At 62.1% G+C, this 22,016-nt stretch overlaps 1 protein-coding gene across 1 annotated transcript; it reads right to left on the bottom strand.

Moving 5' to 3' along the window:
- Nucleotides 1-89: 89 nt before the first annotated feature.
- On the bottom strand, nucleotides 90-21,580 carry SNX1 (sorting nexin 1). The gene is made up of 15 exons (XM_068144177.1): nucleotides 21,404-21,580; nucleotides 16,526-16,628; nucleotides 15,599-15,735; nucleotides 14,104-14,170; nucleotides 11,708-11,751; nucleotides 10,703-10,844; nucleotides 9,326-9,404; nucleotides 8,626-8,701; nucleotides 5,858-5,971; nucleotides 5,654-5,747; nucleotides 3,350-3,555; nucleotides 2,724-2,867; nucleotides 1,481-1,561; nucleotides 1,120-1,191; nucleotides 90-496 (listed from the first exon to the last, which is right to left on the bottom strand). The coding sequence occupies exons 1-15, from the start codon at nucleotides 21,548-21,550 to the stop codon at nucleotides 446-448; spliced, it is 1,557 nt and encodes a 518-aa protein (XP_068000278.1). The 5' UTR covers nucleotides 21,551-21,580; the 3' UTR covers nucleotides 90-445.
- Nucleotides 21,581-22,016: the final 436 nt, after the last annotated feature.

Below are 22,016 nucleotides of genomic sequence, written 5' to 3'. Positions count from 1 at the left end.
GCCCAAGGTCACAGCGCTGCAGACGGCTTCGCTGCCACCCCCGGGGGGCCGTTGCCCCTTGTGCCCAGCCCCCAGCCAGCCAGAGCCTGTTTGCCCTGATAGAAGTTTTTATTCCAGAAGTTTAATGGCACTGCAGGAGTCAGAGAGTTCAGTAAGAGCCCTGAGAGCCCCCAGCCCGGGAGCCAGGCGCCGGGGCAGCCCCAGCGCAGGGCCCGGGGCAGGAACCGCTCCAAGTCTGTGTCTCAGTAAGAAAATAGATGCTGCTACGGGACAAACACCCGCGGAGAAGAGTTAAGTGGCTGCAAAGCTGCTCCTCGGGGCGGGGGGGAGGGGCAGGGCTCCAGCAGCCCCTCCAGAGGCTGCCAGGAGGCCTCGCCCGGGCCGGGAGGAGGCAGAGGTGCCCGGCCGGGCAGTCGGGGTCCGCACGGCGCCGGCTCGGCCCTGCCTAGGAGATGGCCTTGGCCTCGGGCAGGAAGGCTTCCCAGTACTTGACCAGCTGCGGGGGCACGGGGGGCACTCAGCAGGGCACAGCAGGCACTTGGGACCGGAAAGGACACCCAGCAGGAGAGCAGAGGCACCCGGGAGGGCAGGAGGGGCAGCCACGAGGCCAAGAGAGGGCACCCAGGGGGACGAGAAAGAGGGGGAGGGGGGCACCCAGGGGGACGGGGGTGGGGGAGGCACGTGTATGTGCACCTAGGGTGAGGATCCCAGGGGGGATGAGAAGGCAGGGGCACCCAGGGGCACAGAGAGGGAGGGCACCCAGGGGCACTCCACCAACACAACCCAAGCCCACAACAGTCCGAGAAGCATTTGGGGAGAGGCAGAAGCTTCCTCGCAGGTTGCAGTCCCCCTCCCCCCACCTTCCTCCCACCGTGTCCCACCCCCCTCCCCCAGACCCCTTCCTCAGGTTACAGCCTCCCCCCCAAGCCAGCAAAGGGAAAGCAATGCTGAGGCCGTGGCCTCCCTGCTGTTCATCCTGCTTTGGGCGGGGGAGGAGCTGAGCGCCCCCCAAGGGCACTGGAGCTGGGGAAGGGTCTGGAGCTGAGGTGAGGAGCAGCTGAGGGGCCTGGGGGTGTTGAGCCTGGAGGAAACAGCAGCCCAGGAGCTGGGGCTACCCACCTGCTGCTGGGAGGTCAGCAGTGTCTCCAGGTACTTGGTGACATGGTTCCTGAAGTCCTTGGACTTCTCCTTCTGCAAGGGGCGGGGCAGGAGTGGGCCCCAGGCCACGGCACCCACCCAGCCCCCTCCCCCCCAGGCAGGAGGCCTCAGGTGTACCCCAACCCACAGCTCCCTGCAGGGACAGGGGTGGGGATGTGGGGGCAGGAGCCAAGGGGAGGTCTTGGGTGCTGTTCCCAGGCCAGGGAACAGCAAGGGCAGGGGAGATGGGAGGCTGGAGGGGGGTGGGAGGGAAGATGAGGGGGGGAGCAGGGGGAGATGGGGGTGGGGCTGTCAGGCCTGTAGAGAGCCCCCGGGCAGGTACCTCGAAGCGAGTCACCTCCCTGCGCAGCACGGCGGAGATCCGCTCGAAGTCCCTCTCGTACTGCGTCACCCGAGACTCCCACTGCAGGCACACAGCAGGCTGCAGGGCAGGGCCACCGCCTCGGCCTGCCCCCACCGGGCCCCCACCGCCTCACAGGAGGTTAGGGGCTGCAAGGGACCTCGGGAGAGCTCCCAGTCCGAGCCCTGCCAGAGCAGGAGCAGAGGATCCAGCACAGGGCACACAGGAACACATCCAGACAGGGCTGGGAGACTCCACAACCTCTCTGGGCAGCCTGCTCCAGGCCTCTGGGACCCTCACAGGGCAGAAGTTCCTCCTCCTGCTGAGTTGGAACCTCCTGTGCTGCAGTTTCCATCCCCTGTTCCTTGGCCTATCCCAGGGCACAGTGAGCAGAGGCTGTCCCTGTCCCTTCCTTCCTGACCCCCAGCCCTCAGCTAGTGAGAGACATTGAGCAGATCCCTCTCAGCCTTCTCCTCTCCACACTGCACAGCCCCAGGGCTCTCAGCCTCTCCTCACCAGCAGTGCTCCAGGCCCTGCAGCATCCTTGGAGCCTCCCTTGGACTCTCTCCAGCAGCTCCCTGTCCCTCCTGAGCTGGGGAGCCCAGAGCTGGATGCAGTATTCCAGGGGAGGTCTCAGCAGGGCAGAGCAGAGGGGGAGAAGATCCTCCCTGGCCCTGCTGGCCACACTCTGCTGAGTGCCCCCCAGGACCCCCTTGGCCTTCTGGGCCCCCAGGGCACATTGCTGTCCCATGCAGGCCTTGCTGCCCCCCAGCACTCCTGGGTGCTTCTCCTTGGGGCTGCTCCCCAGCAGATCCCCTCCCAGCCTGTGCTGCTGCAGTTCATTCTTCCTGCCCAGCTGCAGCACTCTGCTCTCATCCTTGCTGAACCTCCTTGGGTTCCTCTCTGCCCAGCTCTCAGCCTCACAGCCTTCAGCTGTCTCAGCCAAGCCTCCCAGTTTGGTATCCTCAGCAAACCTGCTGAGCAGACTCTGTCTGTCCCCTCATCAATGTCACTGATGAAGATGTTGAACAGGACCATAGCCAGCACTCTGCTGGGCTAGAGCCACCAGAGATGGGACCCCAAGCAGCCCCTCCTGCAGCTGCCTGCAGGGCCTGCAAGCTTGGCAGGTGAGCTGTGCCTGCAGCCCAGCAGCTCTGCCCCTGCAGTGGTGCCCTCCTCCCCGCCCAGCAGCGAGCCTGAGGCCCTGGCACTGCTCAGTGCCTACCTCTGAGATCTCCTCCTTGGCCTGCTGCAGCTTGTCAGGTTTGTTGGCCCACAGCAGCCTGGCCTCCACCTCCCTCTTCTTCTGCAGCATGCTCTGAGCGTCCTGCCAGCGCTGCCAGCTCCTCATCCGCTGGTCAAAGGCTCCCTGGGAAGGAGAGGGCAGGGCCTGCAGCTCTGGGGCCAGGCCTGGAGCCTCTGGGGCTGGGAGAGAGGGCTCTGGGAGGGAGGGGGCTGAGAGGATCTAGAAGGTGTCCAGAGAAGGGCCCCGAGGAGGAGCAGAGGGCTGGAGCTGCTCTGCTCTGGAGACAGCCTGAGAGAGTTGGGGTTGTGCAGGCTGGAGAGGAGAAGGCTCCCAGGAGAGCTTCTGGTGGCCTTGCAGGAGCTGCAGGGGGCTGCAGGAAAGCTGGGGAGGGACTTTGGAGGGTGTGAGGGAGGGATAGGGGTCTGGGAGACCTCTGAGGGGGCAGGAATCAGGCTTGGGGACAGGGAGCCAGCAATGGGCACTGGCAGCCCAGAAGGCCAAGGGCAGCTGAGCTGCCCTTGGCCTTCTGGGCTGCCAGTGCCCATTGCCAGAGGTGGAGGGAGAGGATCCTGCCCCTCTGGCACCACCTCCCATGGGCTTCTTACCCTCACCACAGAGAGCAGCCTGATGTAGTCCCCCAGGAGCTCAGCCAGGACGAAGAAATCATTGCTGGCCTGCTCCTGGTACAGCTGCTCAATCTTCTCCTCCACCTCAGCCAGCTGGGAGAGGGCCCTGGAGAGGGCTGTGTTGTCCTCTGAGCTGCCCAGCATGGCCAAGCTCTTGGCAAACTGAGCTGTGTTCAGGGCCAGCTCTGGAGGAGAGAGGAGAAGAGAGGTCACAGAATGCTCTGGATGGGAAGGGGCCTCCAAAGGTCATCCAGTCCAACACACCCCCAAGCAAGGAGACCTTCTTGGGGCCTTCCTGGGTCTGAAAGGGGCTACAAGAAAGCTGGGAAGGGACCCTCAAAGCTCCCTCTCCAGCTCTGGCAATGGGCACTAGCAGCCCAGAAGGCCAAGGGCAGCTGAGCTGCCCTTGGCCTTCTGGGCTGCCAGTGCCCATTGCTGGCTCCTGTCCCCAGAGAAACGTGCAGGAGGGGAAGGCAAACCTCCCAGCTCCCTGCCAGAGCACACTGTGGGCTCAGCACAGCACCACAGGGCTGCTTTGGGACCTTCAGGACTCCTCCAGCCCCAACCCTCCCTGCAGCCAGCAGGGACAGCCCCAACCAGAGCAGGCTGCTCACAGCCCCAACCAACCTGACCTGCACTGGTGCCAGCCAGGGGGCAGCTCCCAGCTCTCTGGGCAGCCTGGGGCAGGCTCTCAGCACCCTCAGTGTCAAACATTTCTCCCTTCTCTCCACTCTGAGTCTCCCTCTTGCACTTCAAACCATCCTCCCTTGTCCTCTCACCACAGGCCCTGCTCAAAGGCTGTCCCCAGCTCTCTGATCACTTCTTGAAGCACTCAAAGGCCACCACAAGGTCTTCCTGGAGTCTTCTCCTCTCCAGGCTGAACCACCCCACCTCTCAGCCTGGCCTCACAGCAGAGGGCTTCCAGCCCTGCCAGCACTGCTGTGGGCTCCTCTGGCCCTGCTCCACCAGGTCCCTGCCTGTGCTGAGGGCTCCAGATCTGCTCCAGCACTTCAGAACTCATTAGTGATGAGAGCAGCTCTGCTCAGGAGGATACTGCTCCCACTCAGCACCAGCACTTCAAGCTGAAGGAAGGGAAGGGATTCCTCTTCCATTTACTTCCCATGATGGTAAGCCCCAAGAGCCCTCAGCAGCAAGGAAGCTCTGTCCTGTCTGCTTGGAACTGCCTCCTGGGACATGGGGTGGCCCCCAGGCAGGCAGCACAGCAGGGTGAAGCTGTGTCAGAAGAGAAGAGGAGGCTCAGGGGAGACCTTATTGCTGTCTACAACTACCTGAAGGGAGGTTTTAGCCAGGTGGGGCTTGGTCTCTTCTCCCAGGCACCCAGCAGCAGAACAAGAGGACACAGTCTCAAGCTGTGCCAGGGGAGTTTTAGGCTTGAGGTGAGAAAGAAGTTCTTCCCAGCAGGAGATTGGCCACTGGGATGTGCTGCCCAGGGAGGTGGTGGAGTCCCCATCCCTGGAGGTGTTTAAAACCAGCCTGGGTGAGGCACTCAGTGCCATGGGTGAGTTGATTGGATGCTGTTGGGTGATAGATTAGATGGGGAGGGTGGTGAGAGCCTGGCACAGGTTGCCCAGGGAGGTGTGGCCAGCAGGGCCAGGGAGGGGATTCTGCCCCTCTGCTCCACTCTGCTGAGACCACAGCTGCAGCTCTGGGGCCACTTCTGGAGCCTCTGTGCCAGGAAGGCTCTGGAGGGGCTGGAAGGTGTCCAGAGAAGGGCCCCGAGGAGGAGCAGAGGGCTGGAGCTGCTCTGCTCTGGAGACAGCCTGAGAGAGTTGGGGTTGTGCAGGCTGGAGAGGAGAAGGCTCCCAGGAGAGCTTCTGGTGGCCTTCCAGGAGCTGCAGGAAAGCTGGGGAGGGACTTTTGAGGGGGGCAGGGAGGAATAGGGGTCTGGGAGACCTCTGAGGGGGGCAGGAATCAGGCTTGGGAGAGGGAGCCAGCAATGGGCACTGGCAGCTCAGCTGCCCTTGGCCTTCTGGGCTGCCAGTGCCCATTGCCAGAGGTGGAGGGAGAGGATCCAGAGGGAAGAGGTGGAAGCCTCCTGCCTGGAGGTGTTTGCAGCCAGGCTGGCTGTGGCTGTGAGCAACCTGCTGTGGTGTGAGGTGTCCCTGCCCATGGCAGGGGGTGGACCTGGCTGAGCCTTGAGGTCCAACCCTGAGAAGTCTGTGATTCTGTGATAGGTTGGACTTGCTGATCTCCCCAGGCCTTTCCCAGCTGGCTGGCCCTGCAGGCAGGTGCCCTGGAGGGCAGTGGCAGCAGAGCTGTTACCTCTCCTGTGGTTCACCAGCGTCTCCACCACCGCGTGCAGCTTCCGCAGCCGCTGGTCCTCGCACTCCACCTCCTGCAGCTTCTCCTCGAACCACTGAAACAGGGCAGGGTTGCAGAGCTGACTGCCAGAGGCTGCAGGGCTGGGGCAGCCTCCCCAGAGCTGGGGGAGCAGGCAGGCAGCTCTGAGGGCGAGCTGACACTCACTATGTCAGACTCGTTCATCTTGATGGTCATCTTGCTGACGGCGTCCGTGGCTTTGTTGAACATCTTCAGGAGTCCTGCTCCACTCAGGGTCTGGGTGCTGACTGCTCTGGGCAGCTGGGGACAGAGGCAGGAGTTTGCTTTGCCAGCAGCAGGGTGAGCAGCCCCTGGGGGGTGGGCAGCTGCTGCCCCTTGTGGCTCCCACCGCAGGCAGAGTTCCTCTGAGGCCTCAGCAGCATCTCCAGGAGCAGCACTGGAGAGCTCTTGGAACACCTCATAGTATCATAGAATCAGTCAGGGTTGGAAGGGAGCACAAGGATCATCTAGCTCCAACCCCCCTGCCATGGGCAGGGACACCCCACACTAGAGCAGCCTGGCCAGAGCCTCAAGCCTGGGCTTAAACACCCCCAGGGCTGGGGCCTCAACCACCTCCCTGGACAACCCATTCCAGGGCTTCACCACTCTCCTGGGGAAGAACTTCCTCCTCACATCCAGCCTGAGGCAGGTGGGATCCACCTGTGCTGCTTGGCCAAGGGAGGTCTGTAAGAACCACCCTGCTGCACAAATGGTCACAGGACCACACAGCCACAGCATGTGAGGGGCTGGGAGGGACCCCCAGAGCTCATGCAGTCCAACCCCCTGCCAGAGCAGGGTCACCCAGAGCAGGTCACACAGGAACACAGCCAGGCAGGGTTTGAATATCTCCAGGGAAGGAGACTCCACAACCCCCTGGGCAGCCTGCTCCAGTTTTCCATCACCCTCACAGGGAAGTTTTTCCCCTCCTGTGTCCATGGCACTTCCTCTGCCTCAGCTTCCAGCACTGCCCCTTGGGCACCCCCCAGCAGAGCCTGGCTCCAGCCCCTGGGCACTCAGCCTGCACAGCTTGAGCAGCAGCAGTGAGGTCAATCCCTCAGCCTGGGGGCTGCCCAGGCCACCAGAGGTCACACAGACCCCCAGAAGGGCTTCAGAACCTCTCCCCAGCAGCCTGGCCCCGGGGGCAGGGCTGGGGGATGCTGGAGCAGAGCAGTGGGGCAGGGACTCGCTCCCCAGCAGCCAGGTGAGAAGCTGCCAGGGTGGCTGCTCCTGCAGCAGAGCCCTGCAGCACAGCAGCAGCGCTGCCAACACTCAGGCCAAGGTCTCCCCAGGGCTCAGCCTGAGAGCAGAAGGACTTCTCCACCCCAGGTGCAGAGCTGGACACACTCCTGCTCTGCCTGGAGGAGCAGGGACCACAATGGCCACGTTGGCCAGGGCACAGCTAGCACCCCCTCAGCAGCTGAGCCTCAAGCCCAGCCAGCGCAGGACCTTGTCACCTCCCAGTGCAGGATCCAAGCCTGTCCTGGACTCCAGAAAACAAAAGACTACCTGCCCAGGGTCCCACCACCATGTGCACCAGCTGCTCTCAGACCAGCCCCCACCCAGAAGGAAGTGTTCCCTGCGTTGAGCTTCCGTGGCAAAGGTTTTGGTAGAGCAGGGCAGCAGCAGGGGGGGCTGCTAGGAGCTTCCCTCCTGTCAGACAGAGCCTAAAGCACTGGGCTCCCAGAGGCACCCACTGCTGGCCAAGGGAGGCAGCACCTCTGGGATCAAAGTGTGAGGAGAAGTGGGGCAAAAAACCCCAACCCAACCCAACCCTGTGCAGCTGCAGCCAGCAGAGAGGGCAGGAGGGAAACAACCCTGCAGACATCAAGGTCAGGGAAGCTGGGGGGGGGACTGGCTCCCACGGGAAGGACTCCAGGCTGGAGCAGAGGAAGAGTGTGAGGAGGAAGCAGCAGGGAAGATAACAGCTAACATGTGAGGGACTGACCACAGCCCCCACTCCCTGTGCTCCCTCGGGGAGGAGGTGGAGGAATCAGGAGTGGAACTGAGGAGTGAAACTCCCAGCAAGAAGGGAGGGCTGGGGGGAAGAGGGCTCAAGGTTTGTGTTTGAGTCAAGGCTGCCTTGGCCCAGGATGGGAACTGGTGACACTGAGATGCTGGAAGGTGTCCAGAGAAGGGCAACAAGGCTGGGGAGGGGTCTGGAGCACAGCCCTGTGAGGAGAGGCTGAGGGAGCTGGGGTTGCTTAGCCTGGAGAAGAGGAGGCTCAGGGGAGACCTCATTGCTCTCCACAGCTGCCTGAAGGGAGGTTGTAGCCAGGTGGGGGTTGGTCTCTTCTCCCAGGCAGCCAACACCAGAACAAGAGGACACAGTCTCAAGCTGTGCCAGGGGAGGTTTAGGCTGGAGGTGAGGAGAAAGTTCTTCCCAGAAAGAGGAACTGGCCACTGGGATGTGCTGCCCAGAGAGGTGGAGTCCCCATCCCTGGAGGTGCTCAGAAAAGGCCTGGATGTGGCACTTGGAGCCATGGTTTAGTTGTCAGGAGGTGTTAGGTGACAGGTAGTAGGTTGGACTTGATGATCTCTGAGGTCTTTTCCAAGCTGGTTGATTCTGTGATGCTATGAAGGAGCTGCCCCTGTCCTGACCTCAGCCCAGGAGCCTTTGGTCATATTCTCCCCACCCCCTGCCCAGCTGAGGAGGGCAGTGATGGAGCAGCTTTGGGGGGCACCCAGCATCCACCCACCACCTCTTTTGCCATTACCACTGAACCCTGAGAGCAGAAGCAAGGGTCAGGCACAGGAAGCCTGTGAGGGTGCCAAGGTCCTTGTGCTGTGCAGGCTCTGCCAGGGCTCTGCTGCTCCTGGCTAAGCTGGGAAGTGTTTTATGCCTCCTTAGCTGCCTGGGGAGCGTTTCCTTCTGCACTTGCAAGCTACCCCCAGCTACATGATGCCCCTCTACTGACCTCCTCCTTCTCAAGGAACTCCCTGACATCTGGGTCCTGCAGCATGGTGGGGTGGCTGACCACTCTGCGCAGGTACCTGTGGAGGGGAAGGCAGCGAGCGTCACCCCGGCCCCAGGCAGCATCCCTGCTGCTTCCTCTGCCTTGGCAGCTGCAGGCCAGGCCCAGCCAGCCCTTCTCATTGCCCCACCAACAGGCCTGCCTCCCTGGGGGCTCCAGTGAGACCTGACTGCCAGAGCTTGGATCACAGCTTGCCAAGGCAAGGCATCAAGATGCAGCCTCCCAGCCCTGGCAGCCACACCTGCCCTGCCCTGCCCGAGCCTGCAGCAGAGCAGCATCCTGGGGCCACCCCCAGCAGCCAGCACAGCTGAACCAAGGACACTGGGGGCTCTTGGTGCAGTTAGGGTGCAGTTAGAGATGTTGAGCTGCCTGTTCACAAAGCAGCTCCCAGCCCTAGCTCTGGGGCTCAGCTTTCCCCCTGCCTCCTCGGGGGAGCTCGGCCACGCTTGGACCAAGCACCAGCAGCAGCTTTGGAAGCAGGGGAGGGCTTTACAAAGCCAAAGCAACTGCCTGCAGTTGCAGCTCTCCAGCAGCTTCCAGCTCTGCTGCACACCTGGAAGGAGAAGGCCTTCCTCAGGAGGGGAGGAGAGCACAGCCAGCCTGAGGCTGGCTCAGCAGGAGGGGTGGCTGGGGGGGGCTCTACCTCTCCAGAGCAGCTCTTCTCTTCTCCAGGAACTCTGCAGAGGAGGAGTCTTCCTTCCCAACCTTCACTTTGGTCATTCCTACACCAAGGGAAGGAGACACAATCAGTGAGCTGCTGCAAATGGTGCACTTGATGCAGGCTGGGGGGTGACAGGAGAGGAGCTTGACAGCAGTCAGCTGCAGCATCCCTGCTGCTTCCTCTGTCTTGCCTCCCTGGGGGCTTCAGTGAGACCTGACTGCCAGAGCTGACCTGCCAGAGCTTCAGTGACACCTTGCTAAGCCAAGTGATCAAGATGCAGCCTCACAGCCCTGACAGCCACACCTGCCCTGACCTGCCAGAGGAACCTGACAGCAGTGAGAGCAACCTGGGCTTTAAAATCTACACACAGCCCACAGCTGGAAGCAGCTGACACCCAGAGCTGAAGGCAGGCAAGGGTGAGAAGGTTACAGGACTGGACTCATTCCCCCACCATGGCTGGTGTGCAGCAAGGCCTGCATGGGACAGCAATGTGCCCTGGGGGCCCAGAAGGCCAAGGGGGTCCTGGGGGGCACTCAGCAGAGTGTGGCCAGCAGGGCCAGGGAGGTTCTCCTCCCCCTCTGCTCTGCCCTGCTGAGACCTCCCCTGGAATATTGCATCCAGCTCTGGGCTCCCCAGCTCAGGAGGGACAGGGAGCTGCTGGAGAGAGTCCAAGGGAGGGCTCCAAGGATGCTGCAGGGCCTGGAGCACTGCTGGTGAGGAGAGGCTGAGAGCCCTGGGGCTGTGCAGTGTGGAGAGGAGAAGGCTGAGAGGGATCTGATCAATGTCTCTCACTAGCTGAGGGCTGGGGGTCAGGAAGGAAGGGACAGGGACAGCCTCTGCTCACTGTGCCCTGGGATAGGCCAAGGAGCAGGGGATGGAAACTGCAGCACAGGAGGTTCCAGCTCAGCAGGAGGAGGAACTTCTGCCCTGTGAGGGTCCCAGAGGCCTGGAGCAGGCTGCCCAGAGAGGTTGTGGAGTCTCCCAGCCCTGTCTGGATGTGTTCCTGTGTGCCCTGTGCTGGATTCTCTGCTCCTGCTCTGGCAGGGCTTGGACTGGGAGCTCTCCAGAGGTCCCTTCCAAGCCCTAACCTCCTGTGGGCTGTGACCCTGTGACTCAGCAGCAGCCCACAGGACAGTGGTTTACTCCCTAGCAAGCAGAGGTGGAGGCATCTGCAAGCTCAGCCCAGGCTCAGCCCAGGGCTCTAAGGATGGATCCAGAGTTTTGTCTGGGGATTATTTTCCACAGCTGCTCTGCAGCTTTCCTTCTCCCCACTCTGAGACTGCAGGCAGGCCTTGCCCCTCAGGCACAAAGCTGCCAGCAGAGGGACCAGCCCCAGCCTTCTGCAGCTCCACCACTCACCTATGAGGCTCTTCTCAGGCGGTGGAGGGACGATGAAGCCGTTCTGGGCATGCTTCTCTGACAGCTTCTCATAGAGCCCCAGGAAGTCACTGAACCTCCTCTTGACTGAGAACTGCTTGCTCCTGAACATTGGCATGGTGGTCTGGGGGGAGGAGAGGAGACTCAGCTCAGATTCATCAGGGAAGCCTGGCCCCTGTGAGCACAGCCTGCTCAGCAAGGTCTGCTCTGGCTTCTGGGGTGAAGCAGGACAGCTTGAACTCTGCAAGGTTCCAACAGGGCAGGCTTTGGCCTGGCTTGCCAGCAATTCCTCTCCCAGCAGCTCTCCCTGGCCCCAGCAGCATTAATGCCACCAGATGACAGAGCAGCTGCCAGCATGGCCACAAGCTGCAGGCTGAGCCCTGCCCCTCGCCTAGCCCCACAGGCCCTGCTCCACGCAGCAAGGGCGCTGCCCTTGGGTCACTTCAGCACCTTAAGACTACAGAGGCCACTGGTGGCTTTTCACTGTCTGTGCAGAGCAGGAGGGGAGGCCAAGGAGTCCCCTGAAGGCCACAGCAGCTAGGAACAGCTTCCTGCAGGGCTGGGAGCCCGAAGCACCGAGCAGGGCAGCAGCTGCAGCAGGCTCAGCAGAGCAGGTCCTGCCCCCAAACCAGCCGCAGCAGCCACTCTTCAGAGACAGCTGAGCTCAGGTCAGCTTCATCTGAGGCACAGAACTCCCAGCAACAGCCCCAGCACTGGGGGCTCTCCCTGAGGGAGGCCATTCCTGCAGCTCACTCCAGCACTGAGCAGCAGCCAGGACTGGCTGAAGGAACCCAGATGCCCTCCGGTCGCTTCCAACCTCCTCTCTCAGCCAGGCTCATCCCTTGATCTGCAGGCTGGATTATAACCCCCCTGAATGCATGCAGCCACACCTCCTATGTAGGTCACTGGTGGCTTGGCCAGGAGCAGGCAGCCAGGCTGCCCTGCAGCAGGCAGGCAGGCAGGGAGGGAGCTGCAGGTCAGACTTACCTGAGTGGACACTTTGTAGGCGACGTAGGCGTTCATGCCGTCCCCTGGGGAGAACAGGAGCAAGGGTCAGTGCCTCTGGAGAGGCCTCACAGGGCAGCTGATCAGTGCCTATTGGAAACTGAGGGCTGGGGGCAAGATGAAGGTGCCAGGCTCTTTGTGGGGGTGCTCAGGAACAATGGAGGTAAGATGGAACCCAGGAGGTTCTGCTTCAATACGAGGAGAAACTGCTGTGAGGCTGCTGGAGGCCTGGAGCAGGCTGCCCAGAGAGGTGGAGGAGTCTCCTTCTCTGGAGCCCTTCAGGACCCCTCTGGAGGTGCCCCTGGGTGCCCTGCTCTGGCAGGGGCTTGGACTGGGTGATATCTGGAGGCCCCTCCCAGCCCCTGCCATGCTGTGGTGGTAAGGACAAGCTGCCACTCGTGAGCTGCTTTGCTGGCTGTGCTCAGAGCTCACTTTGGGTTCTCTGCACCCCAGGGACTTGGCCACATCCCTCTGAGCACCACTTTCACCAGAGGAAAGGCCTCTTGCTTCTCAGTCTGAAGCCAGAGCTGCCTCCCAACCCCACCTGGCTGTATTCCTGTGTGACCTGCCCTGGGTGCCCTGCTCTGGCAGGGGTTGGACTCGGTGTCTGCAGGTCCCTTCCAACCCCTACCATCCTTTGCTTCTGAGCTCAGCCACAGCATCACAGATCCCAGAATGTTAGGGCTTCTAAGGGACCTCTGGAGATCACTGAGTCCAATCCCCTCTGCCAGAGCAGGACCATAGAACCCAGCCTGCTCCAGGCCTCCAGCAGCCTCACAGTCAAGAAGTTTCTCCTCCTGTTGAGGTGGAACTTCCTGGGTGCCAGTTTGTAGCTGGCACTTACTCTGTGCCTTGTGGCCTTGGAGCTGGGAGCTGCCCTGGATGGCAAGCTGGAGGTGTGCCAGGGGCAGCATCAAACCTCTGCAGGTGGCCTCCCTCTGCCCCAGAGGTGAAGGAGGGGAGTTGTATCAGCTGGGGAGCTCTGGCTGTGATGGTTGGGAGCCCAGGGGGCTGTGGGGGCTGCCCCCTTCCCACCATCACCCAAAGGCAGAGCACAAGGCTCCTGTGACCTCCTGGCCTTTCTCTTGCCTTGGTGTAGCTCTGCTTTGTGGCCTGAGAGAGCCCTGAATGCTCCTGCAGAAGGGCAGGCAGCAGCTCCCTGCCTGAGCCTGGCCTGCTGCCCAGGAGGCACTTCCCCAGCCCTGCTGCCCAGCTCTGCCCTTCCTTCCGGCGCCGACAATCGGAGCCTGTGGGGCCCTGGGGCTTGGGCTGGCTCCAGGCCTCTGCTGGCAGCCCAACAATCCCCTGGCTGTGCAGCAGCTGAAGCAGCCCATTCAGGGAGCAGCCCCCACAGCCCCCTGGGCTCCCAACCATCGCAGCCAGAGCTCCCCAGCTGACACAAGTCCCCTTCCTCACCTGTGGGGCAGTTGGAGGCCACCTGCAGAGGTTTGATGCTGCCCCTGGCACACCTCCAGCTTGCCAGCCAGGGCAGCTCCCAGCTCCAAGGCCACAAGGCACAGAGTAAGTGCCAGCTACAAACTGGCACCCAGGAAGTTCCACCTCAACCGGAGGAGAAACTTCTTGACTGTGAGGCTGCTGGAGGCCTGGAGCAGGCTGCCCAGAGAGGTGGAGGAGTCTCCTTCTCTGGAGCCCTTCAGGACCCCTCTGGAGGTGCTCCTGGGTGCCCTGCTCTGGCAGGGGCTTGGACTGGGTGATCTCTGGAGGCCCCTCCCAGCCCCTGCCATGCTGTGGTGGTAAGGACAAGCTGCCACTCGTGAGCTGCTTTGCTGGCTGTGCTCAGAGCTCACTTTGGGTTCTCTGCACCCCAGGGACTTGGCCACATCCCTCTGAGCACCACTTTCACCAGAGGAAAGGCCTCTTGCTTCTCAGTCTGAAGCCAGAGCTGCCTCCCTGCCCAGCAGAGCTGCTGGGGGTGGTGTCACAACCTGGAACAACACTCAGGCTAAGGCAGCTTTGCTTCCCCCATGCCAGCTCCTGCCCAGAGGCCAGGCCAAGCTGGTCACCACAGCTCCTCCAGACACCAAGCTCTGCTACTTGCAAGCATCACCCTCCCACAAAACCCACTCCTGGCTGTCTGGCCACGAGGTCCCTGCCTTCCACAACCTGCTTCTGTCTCTCTTCCTCTGTTTTACAACAGAGCCATTTTGCTTTGTGCAGCTTCATTTCTCCCAGGTGTTGGAAGGAGTCTTGGAGAATCACAGACCTGCCCAGGTTGGAAGAGACCTCCAAGGTCATCAAGACACAGCTCAGAAGCTGGAGCTGTGGCACCTGGAGGTGGCAGCTGGCTTTGGTCCCACTGGCAAGCTTGGCTTGTCCAAGTGCCCCTCACTGTGCAGCAGGGTGGGACAGGAACTCACCAACTTTCTCTGGGTCACTCACTCCTACAGTCAGGTCAAATTTGTCCTCCTGCTCCTCTTCTTCCAGCTGTTTGGAGGAAGCAGACAAGGACAGCAAGTTAAAACCAGGAAGCCATGCTCCAAAACACCCCAAACCTTCATGAGCCCTGCAGCAGAGCCCCAGGCAGGGCCAGCAGCAGAGCCCCAGGCAGGGCCAGCAGCAGAGCCCCAGGCAGGGCCAGCAGCAGAGCCCCAGGCAGGGCCAGCAGCAGAGCCCCAGGCAGGGCCAGCAGCAGAGCCCCAGGCAGGGCCAGCAGCAGAGCCCCAGGCAGGGCCAGCAGCAGAGCCCCAGGCAGGGCCAGCAGCAGAGCCCCAGGCAGGGCCAGCAGCAGAGCCCCAGGCAGGGCCAGGGAGCATCACAGAGCTGGCAGGGCTGGAAGGGACTCCAAGGCTCAGCCAGCTGCAACCCCCTGCCATGGGCAGGGACACCTCACACCACAGCAGGTTGCTCACAGCCACCTCCAGCCTGGCTGCAAACACCTCCAGGCAGGAGGCTTCCACCACCTCCCTGGGCAGCCTGTGCCAGGCTCTCACCACCCTCATGGGCAACAACTTCTTCCTCACAGCCAAGCTGAATCTCCCTATTTCTAGTGCTGCTTCATCCCTCCCTGACAGCCCAGAGCACAGGGGCAGGATCCTCTCCCTCCACCTCTGCCACTGCCCATTGCTGGCTCCCTGTCCCAAGCCTGATTCCTGCCCCCCTCAGAGGTCTCCCACACCCCTATCCCTCCCTGACACCCTCCAAAGTCCCTCCCCAGCTTTCCTGCAGCCCCCTGCAGCTCCTGCAAGGCCACCAGAAGCTCTCCTGGGAGCCTTCTCCTCTCCAGCCTGCACAACCCCAACTCTCTCAGGCTGTCTCCAGAGCAGAGCAGCTCCAGCCCTCTGCTCCTCCTCGGGGCCCTTCTCTGGACACCTTCCAGCCCCTCCAGAGCCTTCCTGCCACAGAGGCTCCAGAAGTGGCCCCAGAGCTCCAGCTGTGGTCTCAGCAGAGTGGAGCAGATGGGGAGAATCCCCTCCCTGGCCCTGCTGGCCACACTTCTCTGGCTGCAGCCCAGTGATCAGCCCTGGGCTGATGGCCTGGGCCACAAGCAGAGGGCATCCAGCATGGCCACTACATTAACTGCATCATTTAAGCTGTAAACTAAACAGGTTCCTGCCCATCACAGTCTGCAGCCTGCAGGGCAAGCTCACAGAGTCCCAGCATGGTGGGGGGTGGAAGGGACCTCTGGAGCTCACCCAGGCCAAACCCCCACTGCTCCAGCAGGGCACCCACAGCAGCCTGCCCATGAACACAATGTCCAGGTGGGGATGGAAGCTCTCAGAGAAGGAGACTCCACAGCCTCCCTGGGCAGCCTGCTCCATGCACCCTCACGTTCAGATGGAGCCTCCTGGACTCCAGCTTGTGGCTGTTGTTGCTTTTCTCCCTAGAAGCTGGAAAGCTCAGAGCAATTCTCACCTCCTCATAGCTCTGTGGAGGGTTTTTAGAAGAGGAGCTTGCAGGTACTTCTAAAGAGGGGCCAGGATTGGATGCTTTGGCCAGTTCCTTCTTCTGGTTGTTCTGTGTGCTGTCCAGAGACAGCTCTACAGTGGCATCTGTCAAGAGAAGTTTGCAAGGGTCAGCCTCTGCTTTGGGTTTCTGGGAAGGTCATTGCAGCATTTGTCTGAGAGGTTCATGGGATGTAGGGATGACAACCCCTAGGGAGGACAGCTGTGAGCAGTGGGAGGAGCAGGACTCGATGCATGGCCACTGCAGGCAAAGCCTTTGGTCAGCGCTGCTGGAGGACACTAATCCAACAAAGCTCTCAGGAGCTGGAGCAGAAGGAGCTGTGCAGAGCTGAAGGCCAGCTCAGGGCAGAGGCCAGCCTGCAGGGCAGGCTCCTTCCCAGCACACCTCTCCACCCAGAGGAAGTAAAAACTTCCCTCTGTTAGCAGCTGTCTCCAGAACTGAGTCCCAGATGCCCCTGCCCAGACTGTGCCAGGACTAGGCAAGGGTCTGCCCTTCCTTGGGCCCCCTGCTGAGGGTCTGCTGCCTCCTGTGCCCTGGGAACAGCCTCTGCTAGAGAGGCCTCCTCCACCTGCACAGAGAGAGGAGGAGGCAGAGAACAGAAGTCCTTTAGCCCAGAGAAAACACTCAGCCACCTTAGAGCTTAATGCCACAGAACTAAAGCACACTCCACTTTAATCCTCTGCAGCTCCACACACTTAAGCCCACCAGGGGAGGATTAGCCTGGGGGAGGCTACTCCCAGCTTCCCCAAACACCCCCAGAGCTTGAGATAAGGACCTGGGACAGTCCACAAACATCCCCAGGCTGCCTGGCAAGCAGCTGCCTGCAGGCTGCAGAGTTGAGCAAGCTGCAGCCACCCCCAGCAGACGCAGACTGACCTGCAAACAAGTCCTGCTCGTCCGGCTCCGCACCCACTCCGTTCTCCTGGGAGCCGCTGCCCACAGGCACCAGGGACTCCCTCTGGGCTGCTGAGGCCTTGCTCTGCAAGAGGCAAAAGCACAGCAGGATGAGGTCATTGGCAATGAGGAACAGGTGTGCTGCAGCCAGCAGGGCCAGGGCAAGGATTGTCCCCCGGTACTCAGCACTGGGGAGGCCACAGCTTGAGCCCTGGGTTCAGTTCTGGTCCTCACTGCCAGCAGGACACTGAGAGGCTGGAGCAGGGCCAGAGAAGGGCAGCAGAGCTGGGGAAGGGGCTGGAGAAGAGGGCTGGGGAGGAGCAGCTGAGGGAGCTGGGGGGGTTGGTGTGGAGCAGAAGAGGCTGAGGGAGACCTCATTGCTCTCTGCAGCTCCCTGAGAGGAGGCTGCAGGCAGCTGGGCTTGGGCTCTGCTCCCAGGTAAGAAGTGATAGATCAAGAGGAAAGGGCCTCAAGGGGAGGTTGACATTGACCATGAGGAACAATTTCTTCCCCAAAAGGCTGCCCCAGGGCAGTGGTGGAGTCCCCATCCCTGGAGAGGCTCCAGAGCCACACAGAGGTGGTGCTGGGGGCCATGGTCTGGGGGTGAGCTGGCAGTGCTGGCTTAATGCTTGCAATCAATGAGCTTCAAGGCCTCTTCCAACCAAAGCCACTCTGTGAGTCTATGAATGGACTCTGGAGACCAAGGAGCTCCATTTCAAACCACTGCCACAGTCCCCTTGTGAGCAGAGTGGGCAGAGGCCATCACCACCTGAGCACCTTCCACCCACCCTGAGCGTGGGGACCTCTGCCAGCAAGGCTGTGCCAGGGCTGCAGAGGACACCAAGTGTCACACAGCTCCAGAGCCAGTTCTGCCCCTGCCCTGCAGCCAAGGAGCAGCAGCTGCAGGTCACTGGGCCACACCAGCCCACGAGCCAAGTGTGACAGCACAGCTGCCAGGAGCAGCAGGCTGGTGAGGGCTCCTGGGCACACCATCCAAACCACACTGGGCCACACCAGTCCCAGGCAGTGATCACAGAGCTGGCAGGGCTGGAAGGGACCCCAGCCAGCTCCAAGCCCCTGCCATGGACAGGGACACCTCACACCACAGCAGGTTGCTCACAGCCACAGCCAGCCTGGCTGCAAACACCTCCAGGCAGGAGGCTTCCACCACCTCCCTGGGCAGCCTGTGCCAGGCTCTCACCACCCTCCTGGGCAACAACTTCTTCCTCACATCCAATCTCAATCTCCTCACTTCTAGTGCTGCTCCATCCCCCCCAGTCCTATCCCTCCCTGACACCCCAGAGCAGAGGGGCAGGATCCTCTCCCTCCACCTCTGGCAATGGGCACTGGCAGCCCAGAAGGCCAAGGGCAGCTCAGCTGCCAGTGCCCATTGCTGGCTCCCTGCCCCAAGCCTGATTCCTGCCCCCCTCAGAGGTCTCCCACACCCCTATCCCTCCCTCACACCCTCCAAAGTCCCTCCCCAGCTTTCCTGCAGCCCCCTGCAGCTCCTGCAAGGCCACCAGAAGCTCTCCTGGGAGCCTTCTCCTCTCCAGCCTGCACAACCCCAACTCTCTCAGGCTGTCTCCAGAGCAGAGCAGCTCCAGCCCTCTGCTCCTCCTCGAGGCCCTTCTCTGGACACCTTCCAGCCCCTCCAGAGCCTTCCTGCCACAGAGGCTCCAGAAGTGGCCCCAGAGCTCCAGCTGTGGTCTCAGCAGAGTGGAGCAGAGGGGCAGAATCCCCTCCCTGGCCCTGCTGGCCACACTTCTCTGCCTGCAGCCCAGGCTCTGCTTGGCTCTCTGGGCTGCAAGTGCTCCCTGCTGGCTCCTGTGGAGCTTCTCTTCCCCCAGCACCCCCAAGGCCTTTTCTCCAGGGCTGCTCTCAGTCCCTGCCCAGCCTATACTGGTGCCTGGGATTGCTCTGACCCATTGTAGCCTTCCAGTGTCTGAAGGGGGCTACAAGAAAGCTAGGCCTGTATGAAGGCAGCTGGGCTGTGCTTTAATGTGGGGCCAGAGGAGCTGCTGGCAGCTGGCTGAATGGAGCTGTGCTGACCTCTCCTCTGACACCCCTTGAAGCAGGGCCAAAGCTGTGACTGCTGGCCTACAGCCAGGCACCACTCTGGGTGTTTCAGTGTGATGCTGGCCAAGTCTTGCTCCTCACTTAGCCACCCGAGGCTCCCCAGGCTCAGCTCAGCCAGGGCCAGCACTTGTGACACAGGCAAGCAGCCTCTTGGGCACGCAGCTTGGCTGGCTGGGACTGTCCCAGCTGCTGGGGGCAGGCCTGGGGACTAGGTGATAGCTCAACCAAGAGCTTGCACAGCAAGCAGGGCAGAACAGCAGAGCTGCTCCTGGACTGATGCTGCAGGCCAAGCACGGAGGCCACCAGCACCACGAGGAGTCCCTCCCCTGGCAGGGGGACAGGCAAGCACAGGTTACTCCAGGCAGGGATGGGACAACAAGGGCCATTCTTTAAGGTCTTGGCAGGGAACTGAAGAGGTCTCTGCTGGTCAGGGAGTGGAGCACTATGAGCAGCCACCTGAGCCACCAGGCTCCTTGGCACCTTCCGCAGCGCGGGAGCATCGTCGGCTCTGCAGCGGTGCTCAGGCAGCTCCCCAGTGAGAGGGGCTCCAGTCCTGGGGGACATAAACCCTTTAAGGCAGGGTCCCCACACCTGTGCTGGAGAAGAAAGCTGGGACCACTGCCAGCTTGGATCACACCAGTCACAGGCAGGAGCCAGTGATGGAGAGCAGGCAGCAGGGAGGTCCAGGAACATCACACCCAGCCCAGGGTCCTTCAGACCTGCCCCCAAGCCATGGAGAATGCTACTGCCCCAGGGACCTCCTTCTAGCCAGCCAAGAGGGCTGGTCCCAAGGGTGACCTGTGTAGGGATACTTGTGGCAGGTTCTTTCTCAGATTCTCTGCTTCTGCAGCTCTCCAAGCTTGTAAAAACCTCCCAGCTCCAGGTGGAGGAGGCAAGGGGAGCTCTGCAGCCACCCTGATCACTCCCCTTGCTGTCCTACTGGGACCTCAGCTCGCCAGAAATTTAGTTCCTAAGACTCTGAGAGGACCACACCCTGTTCCTACTTCTCCATCTGCTGCCAGAGAAGAGCAGCAGCCTCTTTTAGATCAGCACTCAGTGTCTCAGGAGCCTGATTCAGCACACCCCAACCACCATGCACCCAGGCAGAAGCTCCCCAGAACCCCCCAGACTGCTTACTGGGGGCAAGCAGCCCTCACATCAGAAGAGGGGGCCCTGAAGAGGACTGTGGTCACCAGGCAGATGAGGCCCAGCCCTGCTATGGCTATGTCTGGCCCAAACACCTCTCTGCTGGCTGTGAGGCCACCTGGACGCTGTGTGCCTCAGCAGCCTGACTCCCCTGCTCCACAGAATGTTTTGCTAAGGCTCAAGGGCAGAGGCAAGCAAAGCCAGCAGGTCCCACAGATGAGCCAGCTCTTGGTCATGAGAAGTTGCACCCCCAACAGTAAGCACCTGATAAGCTGAACAGACTCTGGTTGCTGTGCAGGGATGCTTTGCTTGCAGGGAAGCCCAAGGCAGCTTTGGCAGGCTGCCTCCACCATCAGCTACCTGCTACAGCCTCTGGTTTTCCAACAAAGAGAGGGCCCAGAAGCTCAGGAGCATCACCTCGGTTGCCAGAGGTACCTGCAGCTTCCTCCTGCCAAGTCAGGGTTGCACTTCCATGGGTTACTTCCAAAGGCACACCCCTGCAGCTCTGCCCACAGCAGCATGAGAGTCTCCCCCCTGCAAGCTCCCACAGAGCAGAGTCCTCCCACACCTCCCCACACAGAGAAGCACAGAGTGGTAGGGGGTGGCAAGGACCTCCAGGGATCATCCAGTTCAACCCTCCCCACCTCGTTTCATGCTGCTAAGCCACCAGCAGAAGGCTGCCTGCTGCTGAGTGAGCACAGCTCAAGGCCACCAGGCCAGGAGCTCTACCAGCAAGTACCACAGTATCACCAAGGTTGGAAGAGACCCCAAAGATCATCGAGTCCAAGTGTTGGTGAGTTCCTCACCACGAGCTGGGGACACTGCTGCCTCCTGTCAGCTCAGCCTCGCTGCACTGGGAGTCAGCCCCCAGCAGCAGACAGCAGCTGCAGCAGAGCCTCCTGGACAGCCAAGGGACAAGGGCTGCTGCAGGGGTGAAGGAAGAGGAGGCTGCTCCCTGTGAAGGCTGACAAGCTGCACAAAGATGCTGAGCTGTGACCACCACCACCACCTTCCAACCCAGCAAGGTGGCCCTAGCCCTGAGCTGGGGAGGGGGATGGAGCAGCAGGAAACCGCCTGGGGGACATGGGGACATCTTCAAGGCCAGGTCAAAGAGGACCTTGAGCAACCTGCTGGCCCTGCCCACAGCAGGGGGTTGAAACCTTGCAAGCCAAAGCAGCCTCATTCTATGACCTTACACTGCGGGGCTTCTTTGAGACGCTTGGGTGCTGCAAGGACTGACAGGCTACAACCCCAGGGAAAAGAGGGTGACCTGTCTGCAGCCACCGCACGGTCCCCCAGCTAAGGGACCCCGGGAGGCTGCTCCTTGATCGCCGGGCACCCCCCTGACCCCACAGCACTGCCTTTCCACAGCCACCCAGGGTGCCCGAGGGAAGGGAAGCCGGGCTCCGGCAGGAAGGCGAGCCCAGAGCCACCGCTCCCCTGCTGCTCATTTCCTACAGGGCTGGAGTTTTTAACTAAACCCGGAGGACGCCAACGCGCTGCGTGCGGCCACCGGGGCGCCCCTCGAAGAAAGGCCTGTCTCCAAGTGCCAACTGGCTTGGCGCCACCGTTCCCCCTCACAGCCGCCCCGGGCAGGCTCTGGCCCCGGGACGCTGCCCCCCCCCCGCCCCGACTCACGGTGCCGGTGAAGATGTCCTCGCCTTCCGAGTCGCTGTCGGCCTCTCCCGGCGCGTCGCTGTCAGCGCCGTGGGGCTCGGGGAAGGGAGGGGGGAGGCGCTGGGCGGGAGAAGGGGAGCGGGAGCCGCAGGCGCCGCCCGACGCCATGTCCGCGCCGCCGCTTCCGCCCCGCCGCCGCCGCGCCGGAAACCGCCGCCGCCTCCTGCACCCGCCGGGGCGGGAGTGCGTCGGATTGGACTCTGCCCGTGCCCGCCCCCCGTCGGGCCGAGCCAATCAGCGCCGCCGTTTGCCTCCGCCGGCAGGCGTCTCTCTCGCCGCCATGGAAACGGCGCGCGCCGGGCGGGACCATCGCGCCGGGCAGGGGGAGGTCGCCCGCCCTCCCCTCCGGGCAGGCTCGGCCGCAGGGGGCTGAGCGGGGAGGGGTAGGGGGTGTCCCCCCCCGGCTGCCGCCGGGCGAGGCTGCAGCAGCGCGGACGGGGGGCGGAGGAGGCAGTGCTGGTCCCCAGCTGAGGGGATCGTGGTGCCCTCAGTGCCCCAGCTGTGCCCTCAGCGCCCCGGCTGCGCTGCCTGGCACAGGACAGCTCCCTGGGGACTGGCTCCACTCCTTGGGAAC

Source organism: Melanerpes formicivorus, unplaced genomic scaffold (assembly GCF_026170545.1).
Source record: "Melanerpes formicivorus ecotype bairdi unplaced genomic scaffold, bMelFor1.0.p_v2 SCAF_10, whole genome shotgun sequence".
Classification (NCBI taxonomy): domain Eukaryota; kingdom Metazoa; phylum Chordata; class Aves; order Piciformes; family Picidae; genus Melanerpes; species Melanerpes formicivorus.
The sequence above is the reverse complement of the archived record's forward strand: the minus strand, read 5'-3'. Positions and strand labels throughout refer to the sequence as shown.